We start from the raw sequence: 23,379 nt of genomic DNA on the forward strand, positions 1-23,379 counted from the left end.
AGTGTTATATATATATATATATATATAGTATAATCTGGTTCTTCGTCTTCTTTTGTGTTTGGCAATACAGACGACAGAGCAGATATGAGAGCATCAGGGATAGATATGTAGCCCTATAAGCCAAATATATATTTTTATATGTAATCAACAGAGCTGGTAACGCGAGGGATAAAAGAGAAAGATCCAAAATATAATGATATAAATATGTTTGTGCGTGCATATATATAATAAGCTGTGAATTAAACAAAAATATATATGCCACTTTGTCTTAAACAAATACTAGACTTCAACTTAGTGCACAAGGGTTGGTGTGTGTGAGAGTATGTAGTAAACATGCATTCTGTTGTATTTGAAAACATCATATTCTCTTACTGATAAGAAAGATTCCTAACAACGTGCACGCAAATGGGTTAACTATTCTTGATTGACATTCGTCAAAAAAGAAACTATTCTTCTGGACTGATGAATTGTGAAGCATTAATATATCTGATTTATGTTTAGTATTATTTGTACTAGATTAAGGCCTCTTACTTGAGGTCAACAGTGATAAAAGTTTTCCAATTACAAAAGCTAATCCTATTTGAACTCAACAGTACTTGAATCTGGTTTAGTTAGTTGTTTTAGATAGCAAATAGTTTAAGAAACAAAGGGTTGTCCAATCATTGACTTGTGTGTTTGATTAATATATAAGCCATAATGGATTTTTCACTGAAGTGAATAGCAGAAGTGGTCCCTTCAATGGATGGATGTGGCAGCCAACAAAATGTTACGAAGATCCAACAATTACGTATGAAATGCCAAAAACTGGTATTTTATATAATACACATTTTTCACAAGTGCTGGCTTTATTAGTTTCTATTTTCTGCACATATGGATGTGAATTTGCAGGCTTCAGCCTTTTATTTATGCACATTTTTGCCCTGTAAAAAAGCTGATCTAATGAATAAAAGAATCCCCAGATGTCGTTTTCAGTCTTTCTCCTTTAAATTTCAGACCAATGAGTCTGACCAAATGTGATGAGTCTCTCAATAAATTTTGTCAAATTGTTCATATTGGCTCACTTAAAAACTGCACTAGTTTATTAGGAGGATAGTGTTTTAGAGCACAGGTTATCCCACTAAGTTTAAATATTGGTTGCTTCCAAGGGATATTACACTTTATAAATGAACAAGGTTCATTGAATCATTTTAACCTCTGGCAAATTGATTAAACTAGCTCATCTTTCTTCACTCACAGCTAATTATAATTAACCATGTTCACTGCACTGGAGAACTGAATTTAATATTAATCTCCAGGATGGTGCTCTAGCATCTAGTAATAGCATATGCATTCATAGCTTTTACAGTTTTGCTCCACTAGCCGTCCTGATGCAGAAGAATCAAGTGGCATCAATCATCATATCTAGAAAGTAGTAGATGATATATGATCCATTACTATAATCATCTCATTGGGATGTTCTTGTCTGGATAATTTAAAATGTACCTCAAGTTCTCTCCTCCTATCAGTTGGGCAACATGCCCATACTGAGTGAGCAAGTGAAGAAACTGGGTACCATGTAGTATGCTGCCCTCAAAGTTGTTCACAGCATAAAAACGAGATGCCACTAAATAAATTAGCATGGCTGGAATTCATTTCTCAATAGAATTTTGTGCCAGAAGAGGCAATTGGTACAATTAAATTATACAGTATAACTGTCCAACAATTGCAGGCGGCCGAACTCTACAACCGTGTTATCTCTGTTATTTGACAGAAACAGGACCTCCTCAAGCCAATAACCAATGATCAACACAAAAATAATGCCTCGGATATACTAAAGCTCATTTGTTTGAACGGCAAGATGCCACAGAAACTGTTATGTGGTTTTACAAGCACCCAAAAATTTTGCGAACAAGTATGATCACTAAACTCTAGTGTGGTTGTCGGCTTAAAAATCTTAATGTGGTTTTGGCACATAGCCATCAACAGCGAAGTTCCGCGTGGCCGCAGGAATAGCTAACCGAATCCCGTCAAGTTCTGGTTTAGCAATCACTTGGCAACCCAGACGTGATCTGCGAGGTAACTTAGAAAATTAGACTTGGTAGAATTTGAAGCATTATAGTCCCTAATTGGTGTAAAAAAAGAACCCACGTGTCGGTTAGTCCAAAAGCCAGATCCAACATGTCATTTTCTTCATCAGTTGGGTCTTCTAATTTATTATAGTACCCTACATCCTGCATAAAGTTAAAAAATTGGACTTGTAAATGAGAAGCAGAAACTCGGGACAACAGATAATTTATAATTAAAATCACTATCTAATATTTATCCTCCATGATGTACCATCACTATAACATGGCATGTTGAACAGGCAAGTGAACCCTCACAAGCTCCTGCAACAACATTGAGTAGTATATTAACAACATTGAGTAGGAACAAGAAGAAACGAATTTCATGATGGAAGCAAGACATTGATTCTAGGACTCTAGAAACCAAACTTTAGAAGAGAGCACTAGCAAGAAGATAAATTTTCAAAGTGGAAGAATGTCACAATGACAGTAGAATTATTGCCTTCAAGTTCAATGTCATTTTCGTGAGCAGCTTCTAGCATAGACATTCCAATAGGGACTTTAATTTGCTTCTCCTCACCATCCTTATCAACAAAAGTTACAGATATCCTGCAAAGAATTGCATCAGAGTAAGGAGCAGAATGAGAATTGTGCAACGGTGACATATGTTTCAATAGGATCAAATAAGGTAAAGCCATTTTATATTGGGCAAAATGCACTGTTATTCAGTGTCAATGGCCGAAGAGGAACACCAGGATTTTCAAAGAAATTGTTATGCACTGTTTTTCTCCATTCTCCATTTTTGTTTAATGATGGACAACTAATGACTGCTTTTAGGGGGTCCCTATTTGGTTGATGTCTTATCTTGCTACTCCAGCCTCAATTCCGCTGTTGTAGTCAAATATTTTTCTTCTTTTATCCCAACAGAACAACAGCGCAGTTTTCTTCTTGAGTATGAAGATATACACGGCCTTGATATGCTACATTGAGGACATTCTTTCCTTCATTTTAAACAATGGTTAAGTCAAATGGCGTCTTCTTATTCATCATCAAAATACATGTTCATTTGGGAAGTCACAGTACCGGAGTATCAGCCATCCCAAGGGCAGATACTAAGGAATAATAATAAAGAAGATTAAGCGTGATTAATGACCAGCTGGATTCTTGCCATCTGGAAAAGACATGAAAAGTAAGATATTTCAAGGAATCATGACCCACAGCAGCCACATCCCTGCTCAAGGATTGCTATTACTGTTGCTATGGATTAAATGATCAAAATCTTATTAAACCAAAATCCTATTCAGATATCGGCCATTGCCAACAAGAAGAAATCTAGACTCGTATGGGGGCATTGGAAGTTTCAGTATGTTAAGTTCACTGAACTGTTCAACATATAATCATTAGGAGAAAAAGTTTAAGTTCAAGCTCATTCTATTTTTGTCTTTCTCTAACCTTCCCACTCAATAATTGAATCAAAGCACTCGTTGCCATTTATCTCCAGTCACAGTGATTCCTCATGCCATAATAAAGCTAACATGCCACCCTCCGCCAGGCAACAGAATTGCCAACAAATTTCAGAATGGCAACCATATGTATTGTTAATTCTGCTGAGGTATATTGAGAAGAAAGTAATTTATAAGTAAGTTCAAGATTCTATTCAGCTGGACCTTAACCAACTAACAAATTTTGGATCCATAAAGCCAGTCCTATACATATCTTCAAGAAAAATATTATACATGCTCTCTAAATAAACACTTCATGTAGCCGCTGATGTTACAGTTTTCTTTTGGAAAACCATGTCTAGATGATTACAGGAAATATTTAATATATCTAAGAACAGAACTGACAGAACAGGTTAGTGTTCATTCAGTGACAGCGTGACAGTTGAAATCTCCAGTGATGGCCTTAGCACGTTCAACTAATGTGTGCCGAATGTTTCACAGGAGTTTACTCTACACAGCAGCTTTTTCCAGAGGGGGGTACTAGTAAACCTCACATAAACAGCAAAGATAGCGTATCTAATGCATTCAATGCCGTAATACACCACTACTAAACTTCAGATTGAAGTTTAATAAAAAGAGAATATCATCTTCCTGTTCAATCCATCTCAAAATAAAACTTACGTTTTCTGCTCACCCCCTTCCTCAGAAGTATTGTTAGTGGGCATAGTTGAAAGGTACTGAGGCTTTTGAAACATGCCTCCCAGGCCCAATTTAGTAGATGACCACTGTTCACAGAAAAAGAAAAGTTAAGCATTTAAAAGTATAGCCATTGCTTTGACAATAAATAACCAAACGAAGCTATTTCTTCAATAATTACACATAAAGGCATATACGCACAAAACCAAGGCACCAATTTCATGAATAGTCACATGATTCTGTATGATTAAACTCAGTTTCACAATTATACTCTCCCAATAAAATTATAACTACATCAGTAGCAAAGTTTTAGCTGTCTGGGCTAATCCCTCCCTCTAAGTCTATTGTTTTTGTTATCAGGTGGAGGGTAAACCCAAAACGTGATGAAAAATATTAGGGTTAAGCACATCCCTTCCATTAGGACCCACATCTACATTATCAAACAAGATGCCAAAGCAACACAATGCTATGTTCATAGCATTTCCAATTCTATTATAACTGATAATAGCTTTCCCATCTCTCCTATCTTGGGTTTAACCAGAAACAAGATCAGCTTTTTGGCCATGATGGAGGGTTGGCCTCTTCCCATGTTCCCGCATTAAAGTTTCCGCCAACATTGGTGAAAGCAGGTGATCTCAATATTAAGTGGCTCAGTTCCACCAATTGATGACCTCAAAAGTTCCATTTGTTATCATTTGATATTTACGAAATGAATGCTTAAACATAGCTTCCAGAAGAGTGTATCGCCAAATTAATAATTCTAAGTTCCGAGTATCGCTGATCCGTTAAAAAACAACTAACCGGAGGATGCAAATACTGCCCATTAATCCTTCGAGTATATCCTGCTCTATTATTCGATATGCACTTTCCTGCCAAAGGAAATGAAACGAAGCTAAAATAACCAGTTGAACTATCGATTCAATGCAATTGTAGCTTCTCACCGTGCATCTCATGAATAGCAATAACGGAAGCAAACTAAAGGAGCTAACAAAAACAAGGAAAACAAATAACCAAGACGATTTTCTTTGCCCATTCAAACAGAAAAGCACAGATACGTACCTCTGGATAACTCCTTGACCACCCAAGCTCCCACTCTGGCTAGCCTTGAGTTTAACATGGTAGGGATTAGGAAGCTTAATAGACCCTAATTTGTGTCAATTTATATGAAAATGATCTCCAGAAAAATCTGAAACAGAGGCGAAGCCGGACCTTAAACTGAGGCACGCCCCCGGCGAACGAAGATATAATAATAATAGAATTTGAGTGATAGCAGAAGGCTGAGAATGGCGGAGACCTTCGGGTATCGAGCGGCTTCTGTGATTCTTACCCGTCCTCGTCAGAGTTCTATTTTCGGCCTCAGGCATGGATCCGACTTGACCCGGGTCCTTTTTTTTTTTAATGCTCAAAATACCGTACTTTTGAATTTTTTTAAATTTTTAAGAAAAACAAGGGTCGATTTCATTTTCTTAAAAACCCTACAAAAGGAAGGTGAAAATCAGTAATTCTTACACAAATACATTGTTATTTGTAAGTTAAATGTAATTAAAACTCATTAAAGTAAGTGAAGCAATCTTGAATCCGGATTTAAGAATTTTCATTTTTTTTATTTTTTTCTCCTGGAAATTAGAAAATAGGGTTTACTTGAAGTTTATAACTTTTTCTTTTTTCCATTCGAAGCTTCGTGATTTTTTTTTATCAAGTCTCTATAATTTTGTCTAATTTTTAATTAGACCTCTGTAGTTTTCTACCTAATTTGTAGAGTAATGTGACGTTATTGTAAACTTATATCAAATGCAATGTGTTAGGTTTTCAAATATTAATGTTACTTATCCTATCCTAAATCTAAGGGTTAAATAAATAATTTATATATATAAATAAAATTAGTTAAGTTTATTTTTTGACAAGCATTTGTTAAATTAATTATTTATAATAAATATATGTTGATTTTTCTAAATACTCTTTAATTATTTAAATTGGAAATCACCCCTTCCTGGACTCCTACATTTAGCTTGAATACATTCTTGGTTTTGTTGCTGGAAGGCATTTTATCACGAATTGAAATCATCCCCCATGAGATTTTCAGTGTCAATCATTGGTTGATATATTTTCTATTTTTGAGCAAAACACACATTGGTTGATACTCCTCCCTAATTGTTAAGATGATCTTGTTCTAAAATATAATACCTACTTTTTATATTTATCAATTTTTTTAAATTACTCATATTGATACTCCCTTAACTATAATTAAGTAAGAGATAAGGAGGATATTAAAAAATAATAATAATGATATTTTAGAAAAAATATGTTAGTTAACTAACTTACCTAACTTTCTTAATCTAATTAAATTGGTTAAATATGTTTTATATTGAGAATCGGAAGAGGATTAACACAAGAATTCCTGTCCACGGGTTTCATCCCCTATGAGAAAAAAAACAATTAATAGTCTTGTCACCCCGTGTATAATATCAAAAATATGTAATTGGTTGTGAAAATGATCTAATATTAAACAATAGCTAGTAATTTATATTCAAACACTATTGAATTTAACTTAAAGTTTTATATAGTACGATCTGTGTTCGAATGTAAGATATCAGAAAATGCAGTTATATTAAATTCAATCAGGCCACCGACAATATCTTACCACATTCCTTAAATGATCCAACAGTAATATTTCTTCCATGAGGATCCCATACAATATTTGACCGCTGCTGTACACAGTTCTGCTTGGAATAATGGAAAAGAACCGCATAGAAGCAGCCATAATAGAGTCACAGAGAAAAACGACACAGAAGATGTCAATGTAGGAAAATTGTACGATGCTCACCTTAATTTTGTCTGCATCAACGAGACTGCATTTTAATCATGAATGCCACAGACAAAGTGACTGCCCAGCTACGTTGTTATAAGAATAATCAGCATAAATTTTTAGAACCAGAGACAAGTTTCTGCTATAAAAGGCATCCTCTGCAATGGTGTTAGGCAGAAGAGGAAGCCACACAAGACGCAATTTCGCTAGATATTGCTTATTACCTGGCAATGGAATCCAAAAAATTGTCAGTCTCAGTCTCAATCTTCTGCTTCATCTTGTTAGCACTAGCAAATAGCTCCAATGCAGGAAGCATAGCAATCTACTGGGGTCAGAATGGCAACGAGGGCACATTGGCTGAGGCTTGTGCCACTGGCAACTATGAGTATCTGATTTTGGCCTTCTTGCCAACTTTTGGGAATGGCCAAACCCCAGTTATAAACCTAGCTGGTCACTGTGATCCCTATAGTAATGGCTGCACTGGCTTGAGCTCTGACATTAAATCCTGTCAAGCCAAAGGCATCAAGGTGTTGCTGTCATTGGGAGGAGGTGCTGGTAGCTACTCACTTGCATCCCCTCAAGATGCAAAGCATGTAGCCACTTACCTTTGGAATAACTTCTTAGGAGGACAGTCTTCTGCTCGTCCACTGGGTCCAGCTGTTCTCGACGGCATTGACTTCGACATCGAAGGAGGATCAAACCAGTACTGGGGTGATCTTGCCAGGTACCTTAAAGGCTATGGAAATCAGGGGAGGAAAAAAGTTTACATAACTGCAGCACCTCAATGCCCATTTCCTGATGCTTGGATAGGAAATGCCCTCAAGACGGGTCTTTTTGATTATGTTTGGGTCCAGTTCTACAACAACCCTCCATGCCAGTACAGTTCAGGAATCACCAATCTTGATGATGCATGGAAGCAGTGGACATCAGATATCCCAGCCAACAAGATATTCCTGGGGCTACCAGCTTCTCCTCAGGCTGCAGGCAGCGGCTTCATTCCTGCATCTGATCTTACTTCCACTGTGCTGCCAAAGATTAAGACTTCAGCAAAATATGGAGGCGTTATGATGATGCCCAAAGCGGATATAGTAACTCTATCAAAAGCCACGTCTAAAATCTGTACTCATCATTTATATATGTACTAGCCTACATGTTATGTACTGATGTATATTTAAATATAAGTATATAATATGCTACTGTTTCTGTCTTCAACTTTCTTGGAGTAAAAAGGGGAAGGGGGTTAAACTTTCATGGCATCATTGCAACATACATTAGAAGCTCTAGAGGATGGATAACATCATAAACATGATCTAAAAGAAAGCTCCCAAGATGGCTCCTGCAGTTGAAAACTTGCAACAAAAAAATCAACAAATTCTAGCATCATCCCGGGCCTAGATGTTAGCAATGCAGTATAGAGCGCCACTATTCCTCAGAATTAATTAAAGTAACATGCTTGCAGCATTCTTGAAGAAGTGATTTTCTAAAATTGGTTTTGATCTATATGATACAAGGGATAGTTCAAGGCAATATTTCTTCAAGTGTTCCTCATTTTCTAGTATTCCAAATGTAGCCCTGTAATATATAGATTATCCTTTTGTTATAATCATCGTTTTACTCCTGAGTATCTCTTATACTTACAGTTTTACACTTTAGGCAATAGAAGTTAAAGCAATACACAGATGAGTGGAAAGGTGAAACAAAAGAAATTACAGAAAAGTGGTGATAAAGCAACAGTTGAAAATATGACAATTATCTACCACACATACCTAGAGCAGCTTGAAATATTCTAGGAGCTGGTTCATATCCAAGTTCTGAGGATATAATTATGCCATCAAACCTAAGATGAAAACCAAAATTTTATACGGATAAACACCAAGAGAGATTCATGAAGCATACGAATTTCTGAAAACTTATAATACAGATAAAACTATGGAATAACATATTTAAGGAATTATTGATGCTCACAGATTTAATACATTAAGATCTTTCAATATATAGCTTCCTTAACCCGTGGCAAAATTGGAGACAACGCCCACCTGAACTGTGTCACTGCTAAACGCTGAACTTTAAAGAACTTAGATAAGTCAGGGCATATAATTTTAGCGGTCTAGGATAAAGAAATATGTACAATTCCTTTGACCTCCGGAACCCTTGAGAAGGGAAATTGTTTCATAAGCTCTATCCTGAACATGCCACGCATGACCATTTACGTAGTACTGACAAGAACATTACTTAGAAGTTCAGATATCATGGCCTGAGACAAATTAATTTCGTAAAAAATAATGTCAGCTACCCAAAGAACTGCCTCAAGTTGCAGTATAACACACCCAAGACAATTTATTTCCCTCTAGTAACCGAGCAATGATATCTGGAAATAACATGAATGAACATTCTGGACCATCTAGACAGCTCATCAGAAACTACCATAGGAAGGACAAATATCACACTACGGACATGGCTCAAAGAAGCTGACAAAAGAAAAGAATCTGTAACCCATTTACTGAATATCACCCTTTCTTCCAAACAAACAAGAACGTCTCGATAACGACCATTTCCACCCATCAAACTATTCGAAACAAAAAGAATGAGGCAAGTCCAATATCTGTATAACCTACAACAGAAATTCAAGATTTACAGAACAAGAATATGTAGAATTTAAAAGTTGTTTAGATGAAATCAAAACCATGAGTTTAAAAGTATTTTTACGGTATACAAAATAAATATATATAGAAATTTATCTCGATTTATTAAAAAATACTTTTAAAAAGCATTTTTCACAGAGCCCAAACATCCCTTAAAAGAAGCATGATTTAATCATCAGAATCAGATAATTCTGTACGATTTCTAGTTGTTATTTTTGTTCCAATTTGATGCTTTTTCGCCTAGGATCTCTGTTTCATAAATCAGACAATTCGATCTGAATTAAAACCCGGAAAAAAAAAATCCGGCAGGAAACCCGGGAAAACAGACGAGGAAAGGGAAAAAAACCGAGCATTTGCCAACACTTTTCAGGTCAATACACCGATCTATGGGCTATGTCAGTTTCTGATGGCCCATAATGTGATCCAATCCACTAGGCTATAATTATCATTGGGCCCTATAAAAAACAATTAGGCAACTTTAAAAAAGAATCTCATGTTTTAATTTTAGGGAGAATCCCATTTAAATTCAATTGAAATTCTAAAATTCAAAATCAGGTTTTCAACTTGAATAAATTCCTAATTAGAAGAAGAGGTCTAAGTGGAGATTTATGATACTCCTCTGCTCTTAATTATTAGTCAATTCCAATATGTTTTCTGTAGACCGAGAAAAACTTCAAATTTCATTAATTCTCATTTAAAATTTAACAACTTTTCAATTTTATCCCTATTTAATATATATTAACTCATACAAACAAAGTCAATACAATAATAAATGAAAGATAAATTTGTACATCTATATAAAGAAATTTCTCTCAATGTCCTATAAATATGACAAAAAATGTCTTCTCTCTCTGTCCTATAAATAGGACTAAAAGAGTATTATTAAAAGACCAAAATACCCCTCTATAATTAAAATATGTGATAAATCACATTTTTTACATACTTTTTATCCTCTCCATTTGGTCTTTTTAGTGAGAAATTGTGCCTAATTGAGTTTAATTAGATCATATTTTATTTTATAGACATTTTACACTTAATGGAAATTAATTGATTAAATCTTAGAAATTTATGGTTAAATCTTCATTTAATATTTTTGCATATGTGGCTATTGATTATTATCTTATCTTGTGCAGATTTTGGGAGATAAATTGAAGATTGATGATGGAGATTATTTGGGCTGAAGTTGATTAAAATTACTATCTTAATTTTAATTTTTCTCTTGGGTGAAATTGTGTAAATAGTTTTAGGGTAGTTTAATTATTTTATTTTATTTCATATTACTTTAGTTTTTTAGTTTGAAAGAGGGGGAGTGGCGGAAGTTTTAAAAAGAAAAAAAAAGATTAAAGGGAGAGGAGGCGGTTAGAATTAGAGGAAAAAAGTGGGGAGGAGATCAAAGGAGACGCAGACGGAGCAAAGGACGAGAGTAGCGATCTTCACTTTTATTCTTCTCCAAACTTCTGCGACGCCTTCTTTTCTCCATGATCAGTAACGTTGTGCTCTTATTTTCTGCCATGAACTTCTAATTTCATCTGTAATTAACTATAAGTTTGAACCTTGGGTTTGTAATAAGAGTCCAAGACTTGTAATGGGAACTCTTCTGGTTGAGATTCTTATTTAATTTTCCTTTCTTTTGACTCTCTTTTATACGTAATTTTTCTGTGCTCAATGTGTGTTCAGATTTGAATATAATATGTGGTGTATCCGGTGAGGATTTGTGCTGAAAATTCCTGATTATAGATTTATAACTTGAACTAGTAGGCTTTTGAAATTTTAGATTTGATAGTTTCTACAATTCCTCACTGTTAGGATTTAATTTGTGCAAGTTTATATTTTCCAGATTTGGAATATGTTTACTTTGCTATTTTTCTTGAATTATTGAGAGGTCATAAGCCCTTAATCGATTGATTGGAAGTTTGAGAGGGAAATTAAAGGAGGAAATTGATTGATTTTCTCTGTTTGTTAAAATTTCAGGATTAATTGTTGCTTAAGTTTAATTTGGAGTTTAAGTGAGATGTCATTGAACTTTGATTTAAACAAGAGCATAAAACTTGAATGATAATTCAAGGATTTTAGTTGGGAAATTTTCTTAAGGAATCTCAATCAAAGGAATTGAATCTTTTATCTGGACAAGGACCATTACATCCCAAGAGAAGAACTTGTAGTTAATTGCATCGCCATTATAAATTCTTGTTAGTTGTCAATTTGCTCTGTTGTCATTTTCTTTTACTAGTTAATTAGACTTTTAATCTTCAGTTTACAAAACCCCCCCTTTTTTTTAAAAGCATTTTCGAGTGATCTTTTTCTTATCGAAATTCTTAATTTAAGTGATTAACTCATTGGCTCATCGGGAGACGACCTAGGTTGCGCTTTACTGCAAAATCTAGTTTTATATTATTTTGATGCTATTCGACAGTGGTGTCAAAATTTGGCGCCATTGCTGGGGAGCCAATTGATTTTATTCATTTAAATTTGAATTTCAATTAATTGTTAAATCTATCTTCAGTATTTTTTCTTTTGTTTAGTTTTTTTTCCTTCCTTCTTTTTCTCTTTGTAATTTCTTTTTTTTTTATTTATAATTTTTGTATGACAAGATCTTCTCCTGGTGCATTAAATGATTTTGATCCTGAAATTGAGAGAAGTTGTCGTGCAAACCGTAAGGTTCGTAGAGAGCGTAGGATTAGAGATTTAGTAGCTAGTGAGGTTGTGTCTGATTTGATTAGTAGTGTTTTTGATATTGTAGAAGTTGATAGTGACTTTGATTTTACAGTCGCAAATATGGCTGAAGAGAATGGTGAAAGAACAATTAAGGAATTAGCTGCTCCTAACATGCATTATCAACCTTTGTGTATACAATATCCTGCTTTAGATGCTACTTTTGAGCTTAAATCTGGACTAATTCATCTCTTGCCCAAGTTTCATGGTTTAGCAGGTGAAGATCCTAACAAGCATCTAAAGGAGTTTCAGGTGGTTTGTTCAACTATGAAGCCACAAGGAGTATCTGAGGAGCACATCAAGCTGAGAGCTTTTCCTTTCTCTTTAGACAGTGCTGCCAAAGATTGGTTGTATTACTTACCTCCAGCTGCCATTACTAGATGGACAGATCTTCAACGGTTGTTTCTAGAAAAATTCTTTCCTGCTTCTAGAACTGCTGCAATCCGAAAGGACATATCTGGAGCAAAGCAGTATACTGGTGAAACTTTATATGAGTATTGGGAAAGATACAAGAAGTTGTGTGCTAGTTGTCCCCATCATCAGATCACTGACCAATTGTTGATACAGTACTTTTATGAGGGGTTGTTACCTATGGATCGAACCTTGATAGATGCTGCGTCTGGTGGTGCTCTTGTTGATTTAACTCCTACAGCTGCTAGAGACTTGATTGAAAAAATGGCCCAAAATGGTCAATAGTTTGGCACTAGACCTATTACATCAACTAAAGCAGTGAATGAGATTTATTCTTCTACTGCTCAACAACGAATGGAGAATAGAGTAGAGGAGTTAGCATCTCTTGTGAGACAAATGGTTATCGCACAAAAGCAACCTTCTTCATCACAGAATTCTATGCAATTGGTTGGTCCTCTATGTGGTATTTGTTCACTAGCTACTCATGCAACTGATCAATGTCCACAGTTACAAGAGAGTTATGAGATGTGTGCTGGAGTATTTCCCGGGAGACCTTCACAACCACAGCAGCCTAAATATGACCCTTATGCCAATACATATAATCCAGGTTGGAGGGATCATCCTAATTTCAGATACAGTAATGGCTCTAACCCTCAAGCAAATGCATATAACTCTCAAGCTAGATACAATGCAACAGGACCTGGCAATCATATGCAGTATTCTGTGAGACAGACTATTCCCATTCAAGAGCCTCAAAAGCAAGATAATAGTCTTGAAGAAATGATGAAACAGTTTGTTTCTAGAACTGATTCCACCATTCAAAGTTTGAGTAGTCAAGTTGGTCAACTAGCTGCAGAGCTCAATGACTTGAAAAATCAAGGGTCAGGAAAATTACCATCACAACCAGTAGTGAATCCCAAGGGTAATGTGAGTGCTATGACATTAAGAAGTGGAAAAGAAGTGCAAGGGCATACAGAAGCTTCTAAAAGAAAAGCAGTGTTTAAAGAAACTACTGTCACTACTCATGATCCTTCTTCTTCCTTTACTCAAGAGTCTCCACAGGCATGTAATGATGAAAAAGATGAAGTCCCTAAATGTAGCAATGCTTTGCCTTTTCCTAGTAGGGTGACTCAATCTAGGAGAATTTATGAATCTGAAGTAGAAAGGGAGATCTTAGAGCTCTTTCAGAAGGTTGAAGTGAACATACCTCTTTTGGAACTGGTCAAGCAAGTTCCTAAATATGCAAAGTTCCTCAAAGACTTGTGCACAAACAGAAAAAGGTTGAAAGGCAATGAAAGAGTGTACTTGAACAAGAATGTATCTGCTTTAATTCAGCCAGCCATGCTTGTCAAATGTAAAGATCCTGGAACATTCTCCATACCATGCACAATAGGGAAGATGCAGTTTACTGATGCCATGTGTGACTTGGGTGTTGCCATAAATGTCATGCCAAAATCTGTGTATTCTTCTTTGCAATTTGGTGAGCTCAAGCCTACTGGAGTGATTGTCCAACTGGCAAACAGGAGCTTAGTTTACCCTGCAGGAGTTCTAGAAGATGTGCTGGTAAAAGTAAAAGATTTAATCTTTCCTGCCGATTTTTATATTTTAGATATGGAGGATAATCACACACATGGACATGCACCCCTGATCCTAGGTAGACCATTTCTTAAAACTGCTAGAACTATCATTGATGTGTATGCGGGTACACTTTCTATGGAATTTGCTGGAACTAAAGTCATTTTTAGTATATATGATTCCATGAAACATCCCAGTGAAGATCATTCTGCATTTCTTATTGGTAGGATAGATACATTGATTAGTGATGCATCTGATGATATCTATTCTGAGATGATTGATGACTTTCCTGATATTCATGCCTACAAAGATTCATTGACTTGCTGTTCTGATGATTGTACTCCTGTTAACATGTGTGTTGTATGTGATGAAGTGGATGAATTTATACATGCTCCCATATCTGTTTTCTCTTTTTCTGACTTTGGGGATGATTATGAGCTTGATTATGCAACTGAGCCTATTTCTGCACATACTTCTACTTCTAACATGCCCTCTTTAGATCATATTTCTTGTGAAGAGGTCAACATGCAGGTCAATTCAGTCATAGATTTGAATCCAAAGATGTTGATTCCTTCCATTCAAAAGCCACCAGAACTTGAGCTCAAGCCACTTCCTGACAATCTTATGTATGCGTTTTTGGAGGATGGAGAGAAGCTACCAGTGATCATAGGCAGGAACTTCACACCTAAGCAAGAGGAAGAATTACTAAATGTGCTGAGAAAGAACAAAAAGGCCCTGGGGTGGTCACTTGCAGACATACCTGGTATAAGTCCTTCAGTTTGCATGCATCGAATATTGCTTGAGAATGATGCCAAACCAGTGAGACAATACCAGAGGCGACTCAACCCTACCATTCTTGATGTGGTTAAAAAGGAGGTGTCTAAATTACTTGCTGCTGGAATCATTTATCCAATTTCTGATAGCAAATGGGTGAGTCCAGTGCAAGTGGTTCCTAAAAAGACTGGTATCACAGTGGTAGCCAATGAAAAGAACGAGTTGGTTCCTGTTAGAGTGCAAAATTCTTGGAGAGTCTGTATTGATTACAGGAAGCTGAATCAAGTCACTAGAAAGGACCATTTTCCTCTGCCCTTCTTAGATCAAACATTGGAGAGACTAGCTGGAAAGTCACATTATTGCTTTCTGGATGGGTTTTCAGGCTACTTTCAGATTCATATAGCTCCTGAAGATCAAGAGAAGACTACCTTTACATGCCCCTTTGGTACTTTTGCCTACCGAAGAATGCCTTTTGGTCTTTGTAATGCTCCTGGCACCTTTCAGCGTTGTATGGTAAGTATCTTTGCTGATCTTTTAGAACATTGCATGGAGGTGTTTATGGATGACTTTACTATTTATGGGTGTTCTTTTGATGATTGTTTGGATAGTTTAGACAGAGTGTTGCAAAGATGCATTGACAACAATCTTGTGTTGAATTATGAGAAATGTCATTTCATGGTAGAAAGTGGCATTGTGTTAGGGCATGTAGTATCTAAGCATGGCATTGAGGTAGATAGAGCTAAAGTGGATGTTATTGTTTCTTTACCTTACCCCACTTCTATTAGGGAAGTGCGTTCTTTTCTTGGGCATGCAGGTTTTTACAGGAGATTCATCAAAGACTTTAGCAAGGTTGCCCTTCCTCTTTCCAGTCTTCTTCAAAAAGATGTGGAGTTCAACTTTGATGACAAATGTAAACTAGCTTTTGATGAACTAAAGAAAAGACTCACAACTCCACCAATCATTCAAGCTCCAAACTGGGATTTGCCCTTTGAGTTGATGTGTGATGCTTCCAACTTTGCCTTAGGAGCTATTCTATCTCAAAGGGTGGGTAAGAAATCTCATGTCATTGCCTATGCTTCTAGGACTTTGGATGCAGCTCAAGCCAATTACACCACCACTGAAAAGGAGCTTTTGTCTATTGTGTTTGCTCTAGATAAGTTTCGCTCTTACTTGTTGGGCTCTAAGGTGGTTGTTTATTCTGATCATGCTGCATTGAAATATCTTCTTAAGAAGCCTGATGCAAAACCTAGATTGATAAGGTGGATGCTCTTACTACAAGAATTTGACATTGAAATAAGGGATAAAAGTGGAGCTGAAAATTTAGTGGCAGATCACTTGAGTAGAATTCCACAGTTTGCTGACTCTTCTGTTGTGGATCCACTTCCTATTAAAGATAACTTTCCTGATGAAGTGCTTTACTCTATTCATGGTTGTGAGCCTTGGTATGCAGATTTGGTAAATTTCTTAGTTGCTTGTGAGTTGCCTGCACATATGAAGAAGCATCAATTGAATAAGCTTAAAAGTGAGGCCAGACATTATGTTTGGGATGACCCATATCTATGGCGAACGTGTAGTGACCAAGTAATTAGGAGATGTGTACCTAATCATGAATTTGCATCTGTCTTGCATTTTTGTCATACTCTTGCATGTGGTGGTCACTTTGGTCCTCAGCGTACTGCTAGGAAAGTTTTAGACTCTGGTTTGTATTGGCCCACTCTTTTCAAGGATGCACATGAGTTCTGTAAGCATTGTGTTAGATGCCAGCAAACAGGGAATATTTCTCGTAGAAATGAAATGCCTCAACAACCTTTACTGTTTTGTGAAATCTTTGATGTTTGGGGCATTGATTTCATGGGACCTTTTCCTGTTTCCTTTGGATTCAATTATATTATCTTAGCTGTGGATTATGTTTCTAGGTGGGTGGAAGCAAAAGCCACCAGGACTGATGATTCTTCTGTGGTATTGGATTTTGTTAGATCTCATATCTTTTGCAGGTTTGGCATGCCCAAAGCCATCATCAGTGATCGAGGCACCCACTTTTGTAATAGAAACATGGAAACTTTGTTGCACAAGTATGGTGTGGTACATAAAGTATCAACTCCTTACCATCCTCAAACCAACAGGCAAGCTGAAGTATCTAATAGAGAGATAAAGCAGATTTTAGAGAAGACCGTGCAGCCTAATAGGAAGGATTGGAGCAAGAGATTGGATGATGCACTATGGGCTTACAGGACTGCTTTCAAGACACCCATAGGCATGTCACCATATAGACTTGTCTTTGGGAAGGGGTGTCACTTGCCTGTTGAGATTGAACACAAAGCTTTTTGGGCAATAAAGAAGTGCAACATGGACTTAACAGAAGCAGGAACTCAGAGAAAACTACAACTGCAAGAGCTTGAAGAGATCCGGCTAGAAGCTTATGAGAACTCAAGAATCTACAAGGAAAGGACCAAGGTAGTGCATGACAAGTTGATAGTCAGGAAGGAATTCAAAGTTGGGGATAAAGTGTTGTACTACAATTCCCGACTTAAGTTGATGCCTGGTAAATTGCGTTCAAGATGGACTGGTCCTTATGTAGTCACTCATGCATCCCCTTATGGTTTTGTTGAGCTTCAAGATACTGCTTCCAACCATCGAATCAAAGCAAATGGACATTTGGTGAAGCACTTCTATGAAGGATTTAAGGAGCACAATGTGCAGGAGCTCCGTCTATACGGCACCCCTTGACACTTTCAGGCTGTTTCCTTTTCCCTTACTCTTTTATTTCACATGTTATTTATTTATTAATTGCTTCACATTGAGGACACTGTGAAATTTAAGTGTGGGGGAGGGGTAACTTGTTGTTAGTATTAGTTTCTTTTTGTTTTAGTTAATTCTGAAAATTTAAAAAAAAAATCTTGTTGTTTTTTTGTTTTTTTTTTTCCTTGCATTTTTGCTGTTTTCTTTCTATTTCTAGTGTGAAATTACACGTTTAATGCAATTCTTGGTCCGAAGCATTTCGACTTGAGAAGGAATTGAACTTGTGACTTGAATTTAAGTTAAGCGGCAATGAATTTGGCTTTAATGGATTGTAGTGGATAGTTATTAGTTAGTGAGGATTTGGGCCTGAACTTTACTCTTTCTTGTGTGTACTTGCCTATCATTGTTCTCACTCAGAACTTGTCTTGAGTCTTTGTTAACACCACATTTGCATTTATTGTGTATAAAAATGATTGAGGCATTTATTTTGTTTTAGCTAATTAGCCAAATAACCATCCCTATATATACATATAAATTATCCATTGTTAAGCCCATTTGGACCTTATTGTGTTTCCTTTCTCGTCCCATAACCCACTGTTTAACAAAAAAAAACAGAAAAAAAAATCCTCACTTTCTCCTCATTAGGAATTTAAGAGCATCTCTTATTTAGAGATTGATGAACTGTGTCATGATTCTTTTGGCCATTAGTACATATAGTTGCATATATCAATTGAGCTTGTAAATAGTAGTTGTTGTCGAAAGTGTGTTCATTGAAAAAAAAAAAAGAGAAAAAAAGAGGAGAAAACAGAAAAAAAAAGAGAAGGAAAAAAAAAAGAAGTGAAAAAAAAATTTGTTTGTATCTAGTATTGTTTGCTTGTTGAAGGCCAAAGTTTTATACACATTCATTATATCCTTGGTCGTTTTATGGCTCTTGAGTTTCTACGGAAGTTGTTTGTTCCCTCTTGTCCCTTTGTTTTTGCAACTACTCCAACACCATGACCATCCCAATAAAGCCCTTTTGATTTATGCATGGTAATAGTATTATGTGGTGGAAATTTAGATGATAAACAAGCCTATGATAGTGGGACATGATAGGTGAGATTTGAGAGAAACACCAACCTTTAAACACATGAGACGTGAGGGATAAACACTTTAGCCTTGGTGAGAGACTTTTCACTGTACTTCATTTTTGTCAAGGGCATTGCCATGGTACTCATTTTCTTGATGCTGGGGAGATGACTTTGATAATTGACATGTTGAAAGACCAAGATTGTTTTAGACTTTGTAATTTCTTCAATTGCTTTTGTGTTGCTCTACCCTTGTTTTCCTATCTATTCTGCTTTTGCCCAGGAGTACAAAAGTCTAAGTGTGGGGGAATTTGATAAATCACATTTTTACATACTTTTTATCCTCTCCATTTGGTCTTTTTAGTGAGAAATTGTGCCTAATTGAGTTTAATTAGATCATATTTTATTTTATAGACATTTTACACTTAATGGAAATTAATTGATTAAATCTTAGAAATTTATGGTTAAATCTTCATTTAATATTTTTGCATATGTGGCTATTGATTATTATCTTATCTTGTGCAGATTTTGGGAGATAAATTGAAGATTGATGATGGAGATTATTTGGGCTGAAGTTGATTAAAATTACTATCTTAATTTTAATTTTTCTCTTGGGTGAAATTGTGTAAATAGTTTTAGGGTAGTTTAATTATTTTATTTTATTTCATATTACTTTAGTTTTTTAGTTTGAAAGAGGGGGAGTGGCGGAAGTTTTAAAAAGAAAAAAAAAGATTAAAGGGAGAGGAGGCGGTTAGAATTAGAGGAAAAAAGTGGGGAGGAGATCAAAGGAGACGCAGACGGAGCAAAGGACGAGAGTAGCGATCTTCACTTTTATTCTTCTCCAAACTTCTGCGACGCCTTCTTTTCTCCATGATCAGTAACGTTGTGCTCTTATTTTCTGCCATGAACTTCTAATTTCATTTGTAATTAACTATAAGTTTGAACCTTGGGTTTGTAATAAGAGTCCAAGACTTGTAATGGGAACTCTTCTGGTTGAGATTCTTATTTAATTTTCCTTTCTTTTGACTCTCTTTTATACGTAATTTTTCTGTGCTCAATGTGTGTTCAGATTTGAATATAATATGTGGTGTATCCGGTGAGGATTTGTGCTGAAAATTCCTGATTATAGATTTATAACTTGAACTAGTAGGCTTTTGAAATTTCAGATTTGATAGTTTCTACAATTCCTCACTGTTAGGATTTAATTTGTGCAAGTTTATATTTTCCAGATTTGAAATATGTTTACTTTGCTATTTTTCTTGAATTATTGAGAGGTCATAAGCCCTTAATCGATTGATTGGAAGTTTGAGAGGGAAATTAAAGGAGGAAATTGATTGATTTTCTCTGTTTGTTAAAATTTCAGGATTAATTGTTGCTTAAGTTTAATTTGGAGTTTAAGTGAGATGTCATTGAACTTTGATTTAAACAAGAGCATAAAACTTGAATGATAATTCAAGGATTTTAGTTGGGAAATTTTCTTAAGGAATCTCAATCAAAGGAATTGAATCTTTTATCTGGACAAGGACCATTACATCCCAAGGGAAGAACTTGTAGTTAATTGCATCGCCATTATAAATTCTTGTTAGTTGTCAATTTGCTCTGTTGTCATTTTCTTTTACTAGTTAATTAGACTTTTAATCTTCAGTTTACAAAACCCCCCCTTTTTTTTAAAAGCATTTTCGAGTGATCTTTTTCTTATCGAAATTCTTAATTTAAGTGATTAACTCATTGGCTCATCGGGAGACGACCTAGGTTGCGCTTTACTGCAAAATCTAGTTTTATATTATTTTGATGCTATTCGACAGTGGTGTTAATATGAGCTGATACTTTTATATTTTTCTTCCTTATAAATTTTTTCCTTAAATATGAAAATAATAAATTATAACAATGTCTTCAATCCAAAATTTGTAAAAATTTTGTTGTCTAAATAAGTTTACTCTTAAAATATACATGTGTTATATTAAAAAAATGTGCATGTTTAATAAAAAAATTGTATGTGTGTATATATTATTAAGTATATGGAGAATGGATCCATATTAAAACTTAGCAGAAATTAAACACATCCAAAATTAAAATCTATCAGTGATCTATACTGTTACATTGATGGTAGTGCTGGAGTAATTAGTAGTGTGAATCAAGGACTATGTTGTAACTTCCTGTCATTTAGTAAAGATTTATTATTTTCAAATTTTAGGAAAATCTGGCAAAAAAATTTAGGAAAAGAATTTGTGAGAAAGAAAAATATAAAGGCAAATCATATAGGGGTATTCTAGATTTTTATCAGCCTTTATAAATCTCTAATTAGGCCTGTTGGCCTAATTAGAGATTTGTTCAAAGTGTAGGCTTGATTTTGGATTTTACTATTTTACTTGAATTTAAATGGGATTCTCTTTTAATTTTACGTTTGGAAAACCCTCTAAAAATCACTTTTACATTTTACAAAATAAAAATTATTTTGCATATTTACCTCACATAGTACAAAATTACTCAAAAAATAAACTAAATCAAACACACCGACTAACTAATAGTAGAAACATGAATTATTGTCACTAATAATATCTCATTTCATTCTTATCATCTAATTCAATCTCAAGGGACTTTACCAATTTAGTTTTATTATTGTCAAAAAACGATATCTTTTTATTTAAATGTAGTTAATTAATTATCGAACAAAAAATAAAAAATAATATTATTTTACCCACAAAATCATTTTTTTCGCGAAAAAAAAAAATTGCTATGTTGCTTACCTTTGTCAAATAATTCATATTGCTTTGCCCATAAAAAATATAGATTGCATATTCCCCACGCCCATTTCATTTATTTGCAATTCACCCAAAACCAGCCTGGTTCTTTCCTTGCACCCAATCATCTCCTTCCTTTTTACTTTATTTGTACTTTTTTCTAGAAAGGACTGAGGAAAGAAAGAAGTGGCCATTTAGGGTATATTCAAGAGATTAATAATAAACATAATCATACTTAATATTCCCCCAAGTTTGAAAACTGACATCATGATCCTAAATTCTTTTTCTTTAGTTCTAAGAAACTTTCATTGGGAAACATGCCCTGCCCTGCCTCCTCTCTCTCTCCCCCCCTCCCCCCTTCACTCTCTGCATTACAAAAACGTACCATAAAAAGGTGCCTTAAAGCTCTGGGGTTTCACATGAAAAGGGCAATCACGGTTTCACTTTCACCCAAAAACACCACATTAATTGAACTCGATCGAATCCATCCCCTCCCTTTTTAGACAGTCCATATCGATCAAATCCTCCCAACTTGCAAGAGCTCGATCCATATATCTCAGGTTCAACTATCCTATCAATCTTATTAATTAGGGTTTCTTTCCCATGCTTCCTGCTTCTGCATCTTCTTCTTTATCTTCATTTTTGCTTTCTCCTTCTTCTTCTCCACCATGGCCTTCAAACTCTCTCACGTACTTCTTTTCCTTCTTCTGTGGTTATCCATAATACTGCTGTTTCTTTTTCATGAGTATCATGACCATTTCAAGGCCAAGATCTACAAGAATAAGGACATCATGCAGGCTAGTAGAGATCGTTCATCCTCATCCTCATCCTCTCATCGTCTTCATCATGATCAGAAGAAGAAGAAGCAGCAGAACGGTTCGATGAGCAGGAAAGTTCTGGCAAAAAGCAAGTTTGACTTCTCTCCTTTCTTCAAGAATCATCAACAACGACATTTGCAGCCACCAGACCCATCAGACGCACAGATTGATCCTCGTTATGGTGTGGAAAAGCGTCGTGTCCCAACTGGTCCAAACCCATTACACCACTGATATGATCTGATGGGGTTAGTGAAAGAAATTAAGCATCCATATAATTAACCACCTTCTTCTTCTTCTCCTTTTTTGGCCCTTTCTTTTTTGATCTCCTTACATACAGGCATATATTGACCTTGTTATATTGTGTATGATATTTCCAGCAGCTTGTGGTGAGACTGTACATGTATTATAATTAAGTTCATTTGTTTGAGTTATAAAAAGAGAAGAGTACTGCATATTTTTCAGGTTTTGGTCTGGGCATTTTATTTTCATCCATGATTTTGCTTAATTTGGTCAATGTAATGATTCATCATGAGAAGAAAAATTTATGATATGATCAGAATGTTTTCTTTCTTTTGGTGAGCGATCATGAGGAAACATGAGTTGCTGAGACGGCACGGCACATGTTGGAAAGGAGATTTCTGGTTGAAGCATAATAATGATACATATATTAATGAGATTGGTTAGTGTAAAAGATCTACGAGCATCTATATATAGATTTATATATATTCCGTCAATTTTTTAATATGATTTTTGTCTTTGGGAAAAGCAGAGTTTTCCTTTGAAGATGAACAAAACCAAATATGGTACGGCACGTGACATGGCCACATAATCAAATATCAACCATATATTTTTCCCCATTACTTTGCATTATTTGTTTGTTCAATATTATTATTATTATTATTATTTTCTTCAAT

General features: G+C 35.3%; 2 protein-coding genes and 1 pseudogene across 2 annotated transcripts; 2 read left to right on the plus strand and 1 right to left on the minus strand.

Moving 5' to 3' along the window:
- Window positions 1–1,598: 1,598 nt before the first annotated feature.
- LOC114726216 (2Fe-2S ferredoxin-like) lies at window positions 1,599–5,485 on the minus strand. The gene is made up of 7 exons (XM_028912792.1): window positions 5,240–5,485; window positions 4,982–5,049; window positions 4,166–4,269; window positions 2,545–2,651; window positions 2,317–2,366; window positions 2,128–2,210; window positions 1,599–2,048 (listed from the first exon to the last, which is right to left on the minus strand). Exons 1-7 carry the CDS (start codon window positions 5,295–5,297, stop codon window positions 1,934–1,936), a joined length of 585 nt encoding a protein of 194 aa, XP_028768625.1. The 5' UTR covers window positions 5,298–5,485; the 3' UTR covers window positions 1,599–1,933.
- Window positions 5,486–7,216: 1,731 nt separating this feature from the next.
- Window positions 7,217–8,100, plus strand: LOC114726215 (hevamine-A-like; annotated as a pseudogene).
- A 14,107-nt stretch (window positions 8,101–22,207) lies between these two features.
- LOC114726207 (CLAVATA3/ESR (CLE)-related protein 12-like) lies at window positions 22,208–22,926 on the plus strand. The gene has a single exon (XM_028912782.1). The coding sequence runs from the start codon at window positions 22,316–22,318 to the stop codon at window positions 22,694–22,696; it is 381 nt and encodes a 126-aa protein (XP_028768615.1). The 5' UTR covers window positions 22,208–22,315; the 3' UTR covers window positions 22,697–22,926.
- Window positions 22,927–23,379: the final 453 nt, after the last annotated feature.

Source organism: Neltuma alba, unplaced genomic scaffold (assembly GCF_004799145.2).
Source record: "Neltuma alba isolate B1F8T4 unplaced genomic scaffold, ASM479914v2 tig00012348_pilon, whole genome shotgun sequence".
In the NCBI taxonomy this organism is placed as follows: Eukaryota; Viridiplantae; Streptophyta; class Magnoliopsida; order Fabales; family Fabaceae; genus Neltuma; species Neltuma alba.